General features: G+C 41.8%; 1 protein-coding gene across 2 annotated transcripts in view; it reads right to left on the bottom strand.

Annotated features, from left to right (window-relative positions):
- The window catches only part of NTRK2 (neurotrophic receptor tyrosine kinase 2), a 367,950-nt gene that overhangs the window by 158,793 nt on the left and 190,730 nt on the right, over positions 1-18,427 (bottom strand). The window contains exons 13-14 of one of the 2 annotated variants that reach the window (XM_024753833.1): positions 9,791-9,838; positions 3,323-3,511 (exon numbers count right to left, since the gene is read on the bottom strand). In XM_024753833.1, the coding sequence (XP_024609601.1) occupies positions 3,323-3,511; positions 9,791-9,838 (237 nt within the window). The remainder of the gene's footprint in view (positions 1-3,322; positions 3,512-9,790; positions 9,839-18,427) is intronic. The other variant, XM_024753832.1, reaches the window with a different exon arrangement.

The following is an 18,427-nucleotide window of genomic DNA, read 5'->3' as shown; positions in this document are numbered from 1 at the left end:
CTGGTAATACCAAGCCCACATGCCATCATGACCTTCACTATACCATATCGTCTTTCTGATCTAGCCTGTTTCTCTCATATTGACCTGCCTGATCCTTGTCAGGGTTTAGGATCCTCGCTCTAAGCTATGCTATCATAGTGCATTGTGATTATACGATGAAGTCTTTCACCACTGGCCTCCCCAAGGAGACTCCCTGAGGGCAAGGAACATGCCATCATTATGACCGAATTTCCAATTCTTAGTATTGTAGGAATATTGTGGGTAGCCAATAAATATGTAATGAATTGAACTTCACCTTCTACATTAGATTCTTACAATTCAGTGAAATAAGCTGGGATCACTGTTTGTAAGAGCACACATATAAAGCCAACATCTTTGAATAGCAGGCAGCTTTAGGAAAGAGAAGTAAAAGTGCTGGTTTGTGACCCAAGCCTCTGATGGATCCAGAGCTTGGTGGTATACTGTCTATGTGATATTTTGCTTTAAGCACATGGGAAAAATTCCATACTTTTTCTGAGAGCTTCTTAAATTTGTTTTTCAGATGTAACCTATCCAACTTCTTGGAAGAGCCCTTCTTTAGAGATTGGTTGTAAAAATACTTGATGGGAATAACTTAACTGAAAGCTAAGCTCCCAAAATATCATGGGTCTATAGCAACAGATCCCTCTGTACATCAGATCTATGCATTTTGAAATATTTAAATTTCTGAATGACTACAATTAGGATCTTCAAAGAAAGGATTTTTTGTTAAAGGCTTATTTCTGCTAAATTTGCTATCTAAACCTATTTAAACTGGCTAACATGTTGTTAAAAATACATCTAACAAAGTCTACCCAGGCAAATTTAATAGGAAAGGACCCAATGTAAAAGGCTCAATGTAAAAGGTCCTCTATACTTGTTACAAGTCTGTTAGTAATTAATATTTCAGCAATATATAGCCATATCTGGTCAACATCTGGCCAACATCAAAGGCACATCATGTCCCATGCTATGAAGATGTAGTTCGACAAGTATAGTTTCTGCTCTCTAGGAGCTTACAATCTAACCTAATCAAGACTAGAGAAACATACACCAGAGTGGTCATACTCAGGACTTCACAAAAGGCAACAGATACACTGAAGATAAAGATAAAAAGTATGGGGTAAAGGATGACATTTAAGAAAGGGTAGAGGGAATGAGAGAAGTAAATTGCTTCTTCATTCCCATTTCTCTGAAAAAGGATTTATGGAAGATGTGTTATTTTAAGTGTTCTTAAAATCATGAAAGAGCATATGGCTTGATGCTTGGAAGAAATAACATTTCTTCTGATATAAGATACTAAGTGATTGAGAACACTGAGCCAGTAAGGACTGCTGAGTGAAGGACCCAACAAGACTTTATAAGGAACAACTAAACAATCAATGGTCTGGCGCCCTCTGCTAGAGGGCAGAAGCTGAGGGGAAGCTGCAGGTCTCCTCAACTCTTCCAACTCTTTCTAAGTGGGAGTGGCTGAGCCACAAAATCAAGACTCCTCCAAAATTACCAAAATGTCTAATCCAAAACCTTTGTAAAAACTTCTATGAACTCTAGATTAGGGAAATGACCTTTGGAAATTTTCTTGTGGAATTTCTAAGGGAAGAAAGCACTTCTAGAAAGAACCACAGACTCAGAAGCCATCTAGCTCACTTGATTCTATAGGCTCTCATTTGTTTGCTTTCTTGCTGATTGGTTCATTTTCTCTTATTGGACTTGCTAGGTTAATGCTCTCTACTTGATTATTCAGCTTTATCTTTCCTCCATTGACAAAGAAAAGCAAATTTTTGAGTACAGGTTGGTTTTAGTCAACTTCAATTTTAATGCAGTCTCAGGTTAACTAAAGTACATCATACAGACTGGTGCTGGTGGTGGTGACAGGGGTGTCAAAGTACTCTGTTCCTAGGGGGAACGATCAAAATGATGACAGAATCTCTCATTACACTATCTTGCTTTGCTTTGTTCAGTATTTGACTGTTACACATGCAGGGCATTTCAGGAACCATTGGAGGATGCTTATCTCAACAAAGAATGCACATTTTAAGCAAACCTCCACACATCATGTTCACACCATAATAATAATATTAGAATTAATAATACTTTGATTTCAAAGAATACCTTTTATTTCAAGGAGCACAATATTCTTCACATATGCTATTCTATTTATCTTGTCATATTACATATTCAACTGAAAGCTATGTTGAGGTTCTGTCTCACACATTACAAGACTGTAATACTGTTCACCCTAATGATTAAATTCAAATCCATTGTTAAACATACCTCAGGATAAATTTGAATGAGTAGAAGGAAATTACAGATGTTTCTTTATATTTGAAAAGATACTCACTGCTAAGTCCCCTTATCCATGAGCATTCTCAATGGAAAGTCAGTCCCCAATATCTAACCTTGAAATAGTCCTACCTTACCTGAGACAGGGCAGGAGAACAGTATTTAAGATGGGGCAAGAACATGCAGACAGACCAAAGGTACCCACTTGTCAGTGCCAGAGAACCCCTGGGACCTTAGCCACCTGATATTCTAGCCCTCATGGCCCCTTATTCATGTGTAAGGGAAGGCCTGGAGTTCCAGCGGCATAAGGCTGTTTGTCTACTGTGACTTTATTTCTTGTCCTTCAGACTGTGTTCCAGTCTCTATATTTGAGCACTGGCTCAGAAGATAGGATAAGATAAAGATTCCAAGTTTCCCAACAGAGGCTAGTGGGTTAATTTGGTTCTTAGAAATATAACTCAGTGTACTTAATAGGCAGACCATCTGTTGTGATGTCCCTTTGCTATTGTGATATCACAACAAGCCTCATACTGGGAACTAGGACTGAACAAAGAAAACAGAACTACCTAAGTTGATACCACCTGTGTGCAACACAGAGAAGTCCTGACTACCATTAGTGTATATTTTAAGGACTTTCAATAAACCAAATTTAAATCCCACCAATTGCTTGTCTTCTGTAACTGATGTATGTGTATTCTAATGACACTTCTAGTTTCTGTCTATCTTTTTCAAGATAAGCATGCCTTGATTCCAACTTCATGTTGACAAATGGTTTTGGAAAATGGATCTCAAGAGAAGTCAGTATCTTCCCACAGTTTCAATCCCAGCAGGAGACACACCCTGAGAACTCCATAATCAACAAACTAAATGATCTATTCCTTGGGCTCAAAGCCCCAAGGATCCTCAGACATTTCACACTGTACCCTCCCCTCAGTCATCCTCGTCAGGGACTCTGATAAGCATGCTGCTTGATAACAGCTATGCAGCAAATGGGCCAATAAATATAAACAGCTGTACTTACATGTGTCTGGCTTGAGCTGACTATTGGTGATGCCAAAGTACTGGGGATTTTCAATGACAGGAATCTTGGTCATTCCAATAATGACAGCATCAGGGCCACCCTCTGAAGACGACGGAGTGTTACTCCCATTGGAGATGTGATGGAGTGGGCTGGCAGAGTCATCATCATTGCTGATAACTGAGGCTGGGCCTGGAGTTGGAAAAATACATATTCTCCTGTAATTTTTCATGGTTTTGTTGAGCTATAATTCACATACCTAAAATTCACCCATTTAAAGTGTACAATTCCGTGGGTTTTAGCATATTCAAAGAGTTATGAAACCATCACTACAATCTAATTTTAGGAGATTTTTATCATCTCAATTAGCAGTCGCTTCCCATTCTCCCCACTTCCAGCCCTGGGCATCCACAAATTTACTTTTTATCTCTATGGATTTACCTATTTTGGACATTTCATATCAATGGGATCATATAATATGTGATCTTTGGGGCTTCTTTCACTTAGCCTAACGTTTTTAACGTTGATTCACGTTGTAGCATGCATCATTACTTTATTCCTTTTTATTGCCAAGGGATATTCCATTGCATGGATACACCCCATTTTGTTGATCCATTCATCAATTGATAGAAATTTGGGTTGTTTAAAATGTTTGGCTATTATGAATAATGTAGCTATGTGCATTCGTGTACAAGTGTTTGTGTGGATATATGTTTTCATTTCTCTTGGGTGGAAGTGCTGGGTCATATAGTAGCTTTACGGTTAACCTTTTCAGGAACTGCCAAACTGTTTTCCAAAGTGGCTGCACTACATACTTTATATCTGCAACAGCAATGTGTGAGGGTTCCAATTTCTTTACTTCCTTCTCCTGTAATTCAATATGCAGCTTTCCTCTCTGTTCTCTGAACATCTTTAGAACACTCTCTCATTGAAACTCCCAGCATGAATCTAGGATTCCTGTTGTACAGTGTACTGAAAGACGTCCTAGAAGTTCAAAGATCTGATCCTTTCACCACTCTCTGGACAAATCACTTAACTTTTTTGTACCTCTACATCTGCTTACATGTGTAAAATATGCAAAATAGTATCTGCTTGTTACTTTCTGAGACTGGAATGAAACTACTGATATGAAAATGTGCTTCATGAGTATGAATTACTACTAAGTATTACTAAATAAACTTATGAATAACTGGTCGACTAGAATTGCATTGGCCTGTCCTACTACTATGCTCCACTTTCTGTATATTCTCTCAGCAGCGGCACCACTTCTGCACGCAAAATACTTTCACAGCAATAATGGACTAATCCCACGGCAAAGTTCCCTGTTTTGCCTTTAGCCATAACATTACTTGTAGTGTCATTACATGGATGTCTTTATACTAAAGCAATAACCAAAACATTTTTCATACCAGATTTAAACTTTCCAGGCCAGAGTCTCAGAACGCATATACCCATAAATACAGTCTACTGTATCTTATCTAAACAATTCAACCATTGACCTATAATGTTTGCAACCAAAAATACATTCACAAAGATAAAGGTCTACATTCATTGAAAACTTGCAAACAATTAAGATCTCAGTGGCTTTTGACAGACACGCCCTACAGGGAAAGTAGACAAAGCCCCCTAGTATAGTACACAGGATTCTACAGTATCCTCAATAGGTGCAGGGTTTTCCAGAAGGCTCCCACTGGCCAGGGCTACTATAATAAGCTAAGAGGAAGACAGGAAGAAAAGGATATGGAGGAAAGACAAAGGGAGGGCAATGAGAAGGCAAAATCCAATGTGCAGAGAAGACAAATGTGTACTGGGGAAATGAAAGCCTTAATCGCTATTTCCTGAGCAAGACCATGTGTGTTTGCCCAGCCCCCCAGGATGTTTCAGCACCTCCAGCAAATCTCTACCTCTTCCTCACATTTTACTTTTTCTGTAAGAAGCACAGCGATAGAAACAAAAGTTGTTGTATCATACTTTTTTGAATTCCCTACGAAATATCACGGTAATCCATCCCCCAACCTCCAAGATCCATTTTCCCTCTTATATGGGGATTATCACAGTTTGTAGGGATAACGACATTCCCCAGCTAGCTGAATCTTAAACTAGGCAGGAGGCAGCCAACTGCTATTATAGGTAATTTTTTTTTTTTTTCGGTACGTGGGCCTTTCAATACTGCGGCCTCTCCCGTTGCGGAGCACAGGCTCCGGACGCACAGGCTCAGCGGCCATGGCTCACGGGCCCAGCCACTCCACGGCATGCGGGATCTTCCTGGACCGGGGCACGAACCCCTGTCCCCTGCATCGTTAGGCGGACTCTCAACCACTGCGCCACCAGGGAAGCCCTATAGGTAATTTTTAAAAACACTCTCTCAAGGGGATGTGTATTTAAGTTGCTTTTAATGATACACTCTGGCTTAATTCTGCAAGCAAGTCCTCACACAGCCAATTTAGAAGCCACAGAACACTCAAAGCAAAGGCAAACTTACCAGTTGTATTCATCTTGAGCCTAGCTCACCAGTGTTAGTAAACAGTGGAAATTCTGCCAAGAATAGCTACACAGACAAGTCCTTTCTAATATCCTTAACCATCCCTGTTTTATGATTCTTGACAGGCCCCGATCACCCAGGGCTTAAACCCAGAGGTGGAAAATGGAAATGTGTTATGCTAAGCTTTCTGCATCTTGTCAATAAAACCTTCCCATCATGGGCTCCCTTGCTCCAGTCCCCGTGCAGCTGTCCCCTCCTTCGAGGTTACCAAAGCACGCTACTGTCCGAGCTCCCCGGGAAGGGTGCAATAGAGGCCACACATTTCTCAACAGATTCCAGGCTTCACATTTACCCCCAGAAATGCAAGAGTTGTCATGTTCAAACACTCCACATGCTGTCAGAAGGCCAGCGATATCTGCTTCTGGACTCCCTGCAACAATTAGAAACGCACTGAGCCCAGTTGCTTTTCCTCTGATTCCCTTTTGGCCCAGGACAGGCTATCCACATTCCCATAGCATTCAATCATTTTGGAGGAGGATGATACTTAGAAGACAATGTTGAAATTCCTCCAGGAATTTGGGCTCTGAAGCATCTGCCATGCACACAGTGGAGCCTTACTTAAAGAGTTCAACCAAGGGACTTGCTCTTCACTTCTCCATCATCAGAGGACACCCTTTCCTTCCTGTGGCCTCGCTGAGTAAAACCCCCAACTCTGAGGTAACAGATTCCAAGGGGAGAGGTTCTCTGTTTGGGGGGAAATTTTTTAAGCACAGAAGCGGTATAAAGCACCAGAGGTAATCTTTCAAAAGCTTTTTCACTTTGCCAGAAGGTCACTGTTGACAAATCTGAGCAACATATAAACCTCAACAATTTATCAAGTGGAATGTTAATTCAAGTGCTGTTTTCTTCATTATTGATGTTCCAAACCCTGGAAGATTGATACAGCTGGCAAGGTTGCAGAGATTCAGCCATTTTTCTATGAACATTTTGATCGAATGGAGCACAGCAAAGCTGCAAAGGGGGAAAGCTCTCGGGGGGAAGATGAATGTCTATATAATTTGACAGCAGCCTGTCTGCGCATATCATGGATGTCTCGTTATGTGTCTGTGCACGTGGGGAAAACACCCCAAAAAGACAGACAGAAGAAGAGTCAGGGGCACATCACAGCGGGTGAGAAATTCATAGGAGGACTTGAAAAAATGTCTTACAATATTAACAGAAAGTTTTAAATTGCTGGGTATGTGCAGCTTGCTGAGTTTGGGGTACATAGTTCTAATTACTGAGCTGACAAGTAGAAGCTATGCCTGGAAACATTTTTAGCCCATTTTTATTTTAATATGTCTCACATGCAAAGAGGCATTTTTCTTTTACCAGAGCTGCTCAGTAACGTATCCTGCATAAATGACTTTACAGACATTTTTAAACCTGACTGAGACTTTTTTCCCTGATAAGAATTGATGTAAGTCACCTGGAGAAAGAGATTCCTTCTCTCAAGACCAACATGTCTTCAAGGAGAGAGACAGATTATTGTTCTTAAATAGCTGTATTAACCATGTCTTTTATTTTCTGTATTCTGTTGCTTCAACATCTGAGGCTTTGGTGACAGAGGAGGGACTGCCGATTCCTACAGATAATAAAGTACCTGCCTACGAGAGTACGTTTCATATACAAACTGACCAATCCACAGTCTACGCCCCCAACCGCATTACTTACCAGGCTCTCACACTCCAGGCCGCTATCCACCTGCCCCATCACCCCAGAGCCAGGTATAAGACAACTGGGGACTGTCCCTACATCCCAGAGCCCACTGACCTTACTCAACCCAGCCAGTCCTAAACCTGCTTACCCTGCCTCGGCCATTCCTTTCTGCAGAAACCACAGTAGAGTCTCTTGTCTATGTTTTCCCTTTACTCCCTCTGCCTCCTGATGGACCCTGTGCCCCCTTCAGCACCACGGTCCCCACTGTGTCATGGCCTGCCCTCTTCTCTTGGGATCTGTGAGTAACAAACGATATTTTCAGTGGCAGTCGTCTCCAGACCTGTGGCCTCCCCACAGCTGAAAAATCGTAAAACCTACATTTTAAAGCAGCGGCACTTCTGATGAACTATAGCTGAAATAACAATTATGGAGAAGAATTCCCTCTGCTGTAGCCTAAAAGGGTGAAGCCCAGTTTTTGAAGCTTTCCAGGAACAAGTGCCTCTCTGCAGAGCAAACTGGCCTGGAAAACATGTACATGGTTGCACCATGTAAAATGCCAATAAGCATAGTTAACTATTAATTTTATTTTTAAAGGGGAGATAAAGAGTAAGAGTACGGTGTATACATTTTCAAAGGATCTATATATGCCATAAAATTTATTTTCTTTGTAAGGACGTAAGAAATATGTGATAGGTACATCTCTTGGGAGAGAGCTGGTGGGGGGAAACCATGGAGGTGGGTAAGAGAGACATTGTTTAATATTTACATTTCTGTACTGTTAATTTTTGAAAAATCTTATGGATGTATAATTTTTCTCTATGTTAACAAACACTCTCTGGGTACAGGGATAAATGGTGTTTTCGTTTGTTTGTTTTATTCTTTATCCTTTTCTGTTTTAAAAAAATAAATATTACTTCAAAAAAATTTAAAACAAAACCAAAGCAAAACATTTACATGGTTGCACCGATTTGCTGTTTAGTGGAAGGAAGACCCCATTTCATGGCGCTGTTGAGAGAGTTTGTCACTCAACTCCCCTCTTCACCTCCACACACAGAGTGAGCACAAAGCCTTGGAACAGGGTGCCTTCAAGACGGTATGGACAATCTCTCTGCTATCTTGGCAAAGTGCCTATGATCAGCTGGATCTGAAATTTGTCCCTGGGGAGTCACAGACAAGTCCTGAGCTGGTGGAGCTTAATGTTCCAATTGTGCCACACTCCACTTTCTCTTTGCTGGTTAAGAGCTTTAGTCTTGGAATTCCTGGGGCTAGCTAAGGGTCAGGGTGACTTTCCCCCTTCAGGCCCTCTCTGGCTCAGTGTCTGCCACCTCTGGGTTCAGTGATTTTGGATCACTGGACCGACACTGAGAAAGGCTGTCCAATAGGAAAGGTCTGCTATCGGGCTCAAAAAGAGAAAGGAAACAGGCTTCCTTGTATGGATGGGATGAACACGTATGGGGCGGATGGCACAGAACGGGAAGGCTCCATGACCCTGGTACACTTCCCCTATTTTACAATTTTCCCTATAGCCAACCTTGCTACCGAAATAAATACTAACCAACAGATACGAAAGATGGGGCCAGATCTTGGAAACACACAGGCAAGATGTAAAGACAGTTTGTGTTTTCATGCCTTCTAAGCAATTCCTGTTCATTGTCTCTGTACCCATAGAAAATACTGAACAAACTGGAGGTCCCAGGAGATCACACCTGATTCCAGTCCCAGTGATGAGTTACATTATCTGCATTCATTTCATAGCTACAAACTCTGCTTTTCAATTTCCAGCACATAGTCTGAATGCAAGGAACAGAATGCAATCAAGCACAAATCATAGCGTCTGGACGTTAGAGTCTTGCTTTGAAAGAGAAGTGGTCATAAATGAACAGCTGATTTCCCAATTCAGAAATTTATTACATGTTGGCCAACGGAAGAAAGTTAAGATCCGAACTTGCCCAGACTTGAATATTCAGCCAAATGTTTGCTGTACATGGAGTTGGAGTGTAGTTGCATTTTATTTCCTTAACCTTCTTAAAAATGCAGCAACAAGCCAGATCTGGATGACAGTTAACACTCCCCCATAGGATAAAAACAAGGTGATGTCAAAAATACAAAACCATTTACTAAAGTCAATATTCCTTCTCTGGAAAGTTCTAGGCATCTTTCTTCGGCAAATCAGAAACCGGAAACACAGAAAAAGAATCAAGGACCGACAAGTATAAAGAGAGTCAAAGCAGTTTCATCCTAATTAAACAACACAAACTCATTACTTATCCAAAGAATGAGGAACTACTTACCAACACCTTGTCTTGATTTTACTTTCCCAAATCCAAACCATGAGAAATCTGAAAACCACAACAAAACATAAAATAAACTTCGAAACAGAAGCGTAAACCAGAAGCATTCAGCACTGTCCCTAGAGAAATAACAAACTGCCCCAAAAAGCTCCACTGGGGACCGAAGCTTCCCCTCAAACACCTGGAAACTAACCCTTGGATTTTTATGTAAAGATTTATTTCTCATCCTGAGAACATGGAGGTTGGAATAAGATAAGAGACAGCAAGAGCTTGTCTTTGAGAAAAATGGCCCAAACCTAGGGTTAAAGGCACTGAGCAGATTTTCCTTCTCACTGTCTCTCTTCTCCCTAAGTATCGAATCATCAAACAGGGAACTGCAGGGATGAAAACAACACAGTGCATTCAACAAATGCACCATGGCTCTCAACCATAGACATATGGGAAAATAATCAAAGAAAACAGATCTTTTCTGGAGCTATGACAGACAGTACAAAAAAGGAACATGAAATCCTCTGGGAGAACTGACACTTGGGCTAGATGGGAATTCAAGAGGAGAAAAGGGGACCACAATTCTACAACTGACTTGCTGTGTGACGGTGGGCAGCTCCCAGCAGCTCTGCGCCTCTTTATAACACAAGGTTCCATGAGGCACGTGTGGGAAAAAGTGTGCCAAATGTTTGGAGGTCCTCCAGTGAATAATGCCACAATGAAATGCCTATTTATTTCCTGGGCCTGACTGTTCCCTTCTAGGTAATTTCCGCTGGGTTCAAAGTAAACTCTGCACAGCGGGGAAATCCCTGGATAAGAGGCCAATAAAGGGAATGGAGCCCAAATAAGTAGTAACTGTGTTTCTCAGCTCCTTACATCTGTAGTGATTTTTACAGGCAGGATAAAAAGCTACATAAAAGAAGAACCCATCGAAATGAAAAATACATACGAAAACACTTTGCACACTCAAAAATGCCTTACAAAGTTGTCATGATTACTATCTTTTTCAAGTACATTTAGCCTTTCCTTTCTTAGTATTCTATAACTTCAGCTCTAAGCCAATTTTTACTTCTGATTGGTATTCCTCTGAATGCTTTCTTCCAGATTTTAAAAGGCAGGAGGAAGGTCTGGCCTCTATCCAATGCCAAAGAAAGATTCGTTTGCACAGAAGAAAGTGACCTCATTCACTGGGTCCTCAGTGTAGCGAGGCCAGGCCGTGCCTGTGGATTTCTTAGTTACGACTTATCTCTTTCAAAATGGAGTGTATTCTCCTACTGGTCACATTTTGTTTTTCTATACTTGTTTGATTTACATAGTTTTAATTAAATCGTGGATTGAATATCTGGACTCCTTTTTTCACTTGAGTATTTTTTCAAAATCATGTTTCTGTCTTACAGAGAGCCCACTGAAGGGCAAGACCATAGCACTCCTCACTGGTTACCTGATTCAGATTATTGTCCACCATCCACTATCATAACCACAACTGCAATGAACATCTTTGCATGTCTTAGGTGCTCCCATCCCCATTTTCAGAAATCATTCCCTCAAGATAAATCCCAGAAATGGAATTACTGTGTCAAAAGGGGGAAATATTGTTAAGGTTCTCAATGCACGTTATCTAATTGTTTTCCCACTACATGAGGTATTACTTTCACCAACAGCGTATAAGAGGGTGGAGTGTATTTCCAATGGGAAAGCTAAGGGTGAACCATTTCCGACGTCTATCCTGCCATTAGTAAGTAGGTCTCCACCTAACTGAACAGAGACCTGGTAAGTACTCCCCTCCCATCTGTGCCGCATGACACCACTCACCCCCCACGTGTCCTAGGCTGGTGTTTGACACAGGTGCAGTAGGGAGAACTACAGGTATGAAAAGCATAAGAATAAAGCAGGTAACACTTGTGCAGTCATCATAATTCACAAAATGCCTCCCCCTCCTCAGACACTTCTCCCTTAGTCCTCAGTCAAACCCTGTAATATATCCCAGTTCCTTAACAAGGGAATGAGACTCAGAGAGGCCGACAGACTTAGCAAAGGCCACAGCCTTTCGATGCCAAATCCAGTTTTTCCATTCTTTCTTAGTTGCCTTTCCAATCCTCCAAAATACTTAGCCAAAATTAGCCAAGCTGATGTAAATGTTGTAGCGTTTACAACACTACAATTAGGATTCAATCTTATATATAGAAAAGCACTAGAAGTAGTTATTCATTCCTCATTTATTTATTCAGCAGGTAGAGCAGAAGATTCAAATACAAAGAGCTGTATGGCGCTCAAGGAGTTTACAATCAAGGATCAACTCTCGTGGAAGTACAACCAAGGTGTATGGGAACTCAAACAAGGAGTATCTAGCTGAATCTGGGAAGCGGGTTGGGGGGGCGGAGCAGGTAAGGGGGGAGAGCTCTCTGGATTCTGGACAATAGATTAAAATTTGCCAAGAATGGGAAAAAGCAGAGGAGGACATTCTCACTGTAAATAGTCCAGTTCTGGTTAGAGAGGGAAGCATTCATTTGTCAAGGGGCTGATGAAGCTGGAAAGCGGAAAGAAGCTGAAACACATAAGCAAGGGCCAGGTTAAGAGTTTGGAATCTATGGTGAAAATTGCAGGTAGGCCCTAGAAACAAACCAACCAACCAACTTCAGGCCAGGAAGGAACATAATCACAGTTAATTTTAGAAAGTGGTTGCAGGATGGAAACAGGATGATGTAACGGAAAGACTGAGGGCAAGAGACTGATTGAAGAGGCTGCTGGAGAAATCAGGGCCTGAGAGAATTGTTACCTGAGCCAGGTAGTGGGGAGGTGGGGCAGGGACGAGGAGGGGATGGCTGTCCGGCCTCTTTACGGGAATCAAGAGGACTTGGCGATCGATTGCAAGTTGAGGGGAATATCGGAAATGAACAGGGACATTCTTGGGTTTAGACAACAAGACACATGGTGATGCTGCCCAGTGTCTCCAAGGAACCTGGCAGGAAAATAGGCAAGGGGTTCAACTCACAGCATGCGTGTGGGGCATAATTCCCAAATAAGGTGACTATGTGCAGAAAGCCTCAGAGGGAGGCATCCAGTGTCTGGGGCTCAGGTCTGGAGCTCAGAACCCAGGTCTAGTGTCCCAAGTGGATCTGCTCAAGTTTAAGCGGAGCCCAGAGTCCAACTGAGAACAGAAGCTGGATGCTGCAGCTGGGACACATTTCTTCTTGGACACATAAAAAAACACCCTTTTTTGTAGGTACAAATAAAAGGATATCCAACGAGGCTAACTTTTGACAAACTTATTCCTAAATTGCTAAAATACTTCTAAGTTCTTTTTAACAGTAACACAATTATTACATAAGAGAGACTATAATCTTCTTGACCATATGCCAGAGTTCTTGGAAAATTTAACAAATTAGGCAGAGCATCATCACATTGATACGTCTCCCTTCCAAAAACTGTCCTTTGTTCGACTTTTTCTTGATGAATTTAAGCAGTAGTCTTAAAACCGTGGTACTAAATTTCACCCGCAAAAATTTCCCATAAGGCCAAAAAGAAACAATTTCTCAATTTCCTGTGATGTTTCACCCATTGGGAGCAGAGTCCTGCCAAAGATTCATTTATTTTCTACTTAATAAGAGACACTTTATTCACTGCAACATAAAGGGCTCCTTCAAAAGCAAATGTAGTTGCAGTGAGCTTAAAGGAACTCCTTCTTTTGGAATCTAGACCAACAAAGAGTCTAAATTATGAAATTAACCAATTAAATCCATCTCTTCTTGAAGAAAGTTCAATCTTCCCTATCCAGAGAAGAGGAATGTAGAAAAGAAAATAGCGTATTAACACATTAACAGCTCTAAAATGGGACTCTAAATAAAATAAATAGCAATAAAGATTCCTTTTCAAATGTCTCTCAGAGGAAATCACTAAAATTTAGGGGGTTGAAAAGGAATATTTATGATGCAAAGGAGAGAATCAGAGGAAAGAGTGAGAAACAGGCAACATGGAAGAAATTTAATCTTCCCTGTGGTGATGAATGGTACAAACACTAAATGTGATGTTTAGAAGGGCTCTGATCTCAAGAGAATGCCATGTCTGGATTATTTTGTAAGTTTCAGAAAAAAATTGATTTTGTATATTAGAAGGAAAAGCAGCTCTTCTAACTCTGGAGGAATTAAAATTTGCTGTGTTCTCAATTGAAATTTCTTTTTTTATATATATATATTTTTTAATTATTGAAATTTCTTTATATTTTAAGGCAAAACTCATCACCCTCTGCCCCCAAGAAAAGCATCTCTAATGATGGAAGCTAATGGGAGAATATGATTCACTGACAGAAATGCACTTCACTTCCAACTTCTTCTTCCTCTCCTTCGGGGAGTGGGCCATACCCACTCCCCGAAGGACACATAAGAGAGGAGCTATGGGCTCCTTGCTGCAGGGAAAGTGTTGAGCCCGGAGTAGACTCCATAAGTGCTTGGGTGAGCAGCCGACTCCCTGTTACCTCACACAAAGTAGGATGACTGGTCATTGCAGTGGAAAGGAAATGAATGCAAAGGACCGCTTTGTGGACAATATAATCATCTCTCTTTCCAACTGACACATAATCGGAGTGAGTAATAGTTTGCTTCAAATTAATTCCAGTTCCTCAGGGCACAGAATAGTGTTGTTTGGGGCCAAGTTTCCACTTCAATTTAAACTTAATCTTTTACTTAAGGACACAACCTTTATATATAAGTCCCATCTCCACAGACCAAGAAGAGGGTTCACTTTGAGTTAAACTAGTTCCTGAAATCACAGTTCAAAAGGGTCCTGGAGGGCTTCCCTGGTGGCGCAGTGGTTGAGGGTCCGCCTGCCAATGCAGGGGACGCGGGTTCGTGCCTCGGTCCGGGAAGATCCCACATGCCGCGGAGCGGCTGGGCGCGTGAGCCATGGCCGCTGAGACTGCACGTCCGGAGCCTGTGCTCCACAATGGGAGAGGCCACAACAGTGAGAGGCCCGCGTACCAAAGGCTCCATCCTTTCCCTTCCCTCAAACTTCCAATGTGAGTTATGTCCACTGTTCTTAAGAAAAGGAACACTGAAGACCTCCAATGTGACAAATTTAAAGAAAAATATGTTTTGTGGCTGAAACTGCTAGCTGCTCTCTGAAGTCTGTATTTCCCTCTTTTTCCCTGGGTCCACAGCTAGACTACATTTTCCAGCCCTTCCTGCAGTTAGTCGTGGCCATACTATTAAATTCCAGCCAATGGAAGGTGTGCAGAGCACTGAGCACCACTTCTGGGCTGGATGACTTATAAATGTATGCTACCCCACGCTCTTTCCCCTTCTAATTGTCCAGAAGGAAGACTGAAGACAATGATTACAGTAAACTTGGAAGTTATGACTTGACGATAGCAAAGAAATTCTCTGCTCATTCTCCCAGTATTGTTTGGTGAATGCAGACAGTGGAGAAACCGAGTTCTTCTACCTGAGGTCCAGTGAAGCTGAGCTATATATCCTCCAACTTTCATCCATATGCAAGAAATAAACTATTGTGTTTGAACCATTTTCCACTTCAGGACTTTTTTACTATGGTAGAGAGCCTATCCTAACCGGTACAAAGGGAAACATATACACACATGTACACACAGAAATTAACTGACTCCATAACCTCTAAATCCCCCATCACAAATTCATAATTGTGTTCCACGTATATCTACATTTTTAAATCCACAGTGTGAAAATCCACAGATTTCATTAGATTTTCCAAAGCTACTTCATTGCAAAATGCTAAGAACCCCTGAAATACATACAAATGGTTTCAGAGACAAAGATATCAATGCATAGGTGCTCTGCATTTCAATTCTATTTGATTATATTCCCTATCAACACTTGAACCTGGGTGCTGATAACCATCTATCATCTCTCACCTAAACTTCTATAGCAACCTTCTCATTCATCTCCTGCTCTGTTCTTGCCTCCCCGGAATCTCTCCTCTGCAGAGCTACTGGGATAATTATTTTCTATCAGTCAGATTATTGCATTCCCCTGCTTAACATCATTTAAAGGTTTCTCCTTGCATCTAGAATAAACTCCTGATGATGACTAGAGTCCCGTACGACGTGGCCTCCTCCAGCCTCCCCCACCCCCTCCATCTCCTGTGAAACGACCACAGCGGCCATCTCCTGTGAAACGACCACAGCGGCCTCTTTCCTGTTCCTGCTCACTCTGCACGTTTCCTTGCCTCCTTCCAGAATCATCTGTTTGGGCTCTTCTCATGCCTAACCACCACCTCTCATCCTTCGGGTTTCAGGGCAACTATCACACCCCAGAGGAGCCCCGACCTCACCACTAACCCGAGCCTCTCTCAGCCCCTCTCACTAACTATCATCTCCTCCTTCTCAGTATGTACCAAGAAAGGACCTGACTCACTTCAGGTATTATTTCTTGTCTGTATCCTTTACTAGAACTGGAGCTCCACAAAGTCCGTGACTGTCTTAGAAGAGGCTCAGCCCCCACACCCCCACTGGAAACAGACTCTGACACAAGGATTCAAGTGAAGGCAGTTTAGTAGGAAGGGATCCAGGAAAACTAGAGGGGGAGTGAGCCGGTGACACAGGAAGTGAGGGAAGCCTGCAGTGGATGCGTTATCCAGCAGGTTACACTGTGGACAACTAGAGTTCAAATCCCTGGGGTGCTTGGGGACAGGGTGTAGAATGCATCTCAGAGTTTTCCCATCCAAAACATGAGGAAGTTGGGTCATTTACCTTCCAACTACCATCTGTCATTCTGCTAAGAGAGAACACTGGGGTAGATTCCCGGGTGTTTGCAGCAGGACACTGGGGGCCAGCACGGAGGCCAGCATGGGGATGGTGGGACTTGGGAGGACCTGGTGGGGCACCAACAGGATTTGCTACAGGGATCTTATCTATGTAGCTCACCACCACTTTCAGTGCCTAGTACAGACCCTCAATAAATACTTGTTGAATGAATGCATGAGAACAACCATTTTTAAAAGCATAACAATATGAAGTACAGCAAGTGTAATGAAAATACCAACAGGCAAATTATACACTCAACATAAAAACCATAATATTTTGCAAGCATATTTGCTGCCCTCTTGGATCATTTATGGCCCTCCCATGGAATCTCATGGTAGACAGTATTTAAAAGTGAGCAATACCCAGAACCCAGCATTCTGGGCAGGAGTGTGGAATAAAGATGCTGGATCAGATGTCAGGCGCGGGATCTCTCTAGATGCTGTAAGAAATGAACTGCATGACCTTGGGTGAGTCACTTCCCTCCCTCAGAGGCTCTGCTTCCTACTCCATGAAGACAGAGGTTGAGAAGTGGCATCGAAGGCCCGTTTGAGCCCTAGCAGTCTATAGTACTAACCATCAGGCACATATGACTGGAGTAAATTGCCACATGGCCATATATAGCTTTCCTGAGCATGGGTATTTTGGGAATGTGAGATCATGTGCAATTTAAAGAAAAGCACTCAGTCAACTGGCCGAGATTTCCTCCTACTCAGATGCTTTGGGGTCACTGTTTCCTCATCTTGCAAGAAGGGCCTGTGCTCTGCAAAAGCAATTTTTGAAAAACAGTACTTATTGATTACTTGCTAGATGCTAGGACACTTACTAGAGATTAGATGTTACTTTAATCAGGGAAAATTGGTCAGCTTCTATTGCAGCATTAAAAAAATAAAATCAGACTCAAATGATTTTTAAATGCTACAAAGTTCAGAAGCCTCAAGTGGGAGTAGATGAAATAGACTTGCTCGGAATGTGGAAAACTGTCCCCTTCCCATATTTCAAACATTTAATTTTGAGCACAAAATGTTGCCAACTACTTCCCTCTTTCATTTGAACGTGTGGAATATTTCAAAGAAAATTCATTTGGTCTACATCTTAGTCATTCACAGTTAAACATTACAAAGTGTTGGAGTTTTTTAAATCTATTGTAAATTCTGAAGGCTTTTTCTTTAACAAAGGAGGTCACACGATCTTCTCTGAGTGGGTAAAAAATGGAACCTGGGACTCCTAATGGTTCGTTTTAAACTTGGGACTTTGAGAAAGGTAGAGGCAGCCTCGGTTTACTAGTAATAGTTGAAAGAGATGAAAGAGGCATATCAAAGCTTTGTCTCTGTGGTACCACCCCAGTGAGAGCTCAAAACACTCTATAAACAATCTTTTTCAGCTGTCACAAGCTCCCTGCAGGGAAGACAGGCGATGTCTGGTTGTACACACACAAAATTTCCCTAATACTGTCTTCACATTGAGGGAATGACTGCCTGAGACTCATCCCCAAACCCCCATCTCTCTGCAAAGCAACACTGGTAAGCACTCAGAGCAAGTCTTTTGGGAGGGAAACTGGCTGATACTCATCATCTGAGAAGTGATATTAGCGGCCCTCAAAGAGAGTAACAAACCCAGAGAGGCTGGCAAACACTTTATGTCAAATTCCCCTGAGCTTTCATTTCCATGGAAAACCTAAACAATGACTCAGAGACCTGAACTGACTTGCTCAGACCTGTCTCTTGTGCCCAGTCACCGAGTGAGGTCAAAATGTGCTCTCTGCTCTTCCTCGCACAAGGACTGTCGCCACATGACATGCATTTGAAAATGCTTTTGTAATTGCTGCTATAAAGACATAGTTATATTCATATTTATGCATATATATATGTATATATATATAT

Source organism: Neophocaena asiaeorientalis, unplaced genomic scaffold (assembly GCF_003031525.2).
Source record: "Neophocaena asiaeorientalis asiaeorientalis breed wild unplaced genomic scaffold, Neophocaena_asiaeorientalis_V1.1 scaffold220, whole genome shotgun sequence".
Taxonomy (NCBI): Eukaryota; Metazoa; Chordata; class Mammalia; order Artiodactyla; family Phocoenidae; genus Neophocaena; species Neophocaena asiaeorientalis.
Note: the sequence above shows the minus strand (reverse complement) of the source record. Positions and strands in the feature narration are given on the sequence as shown.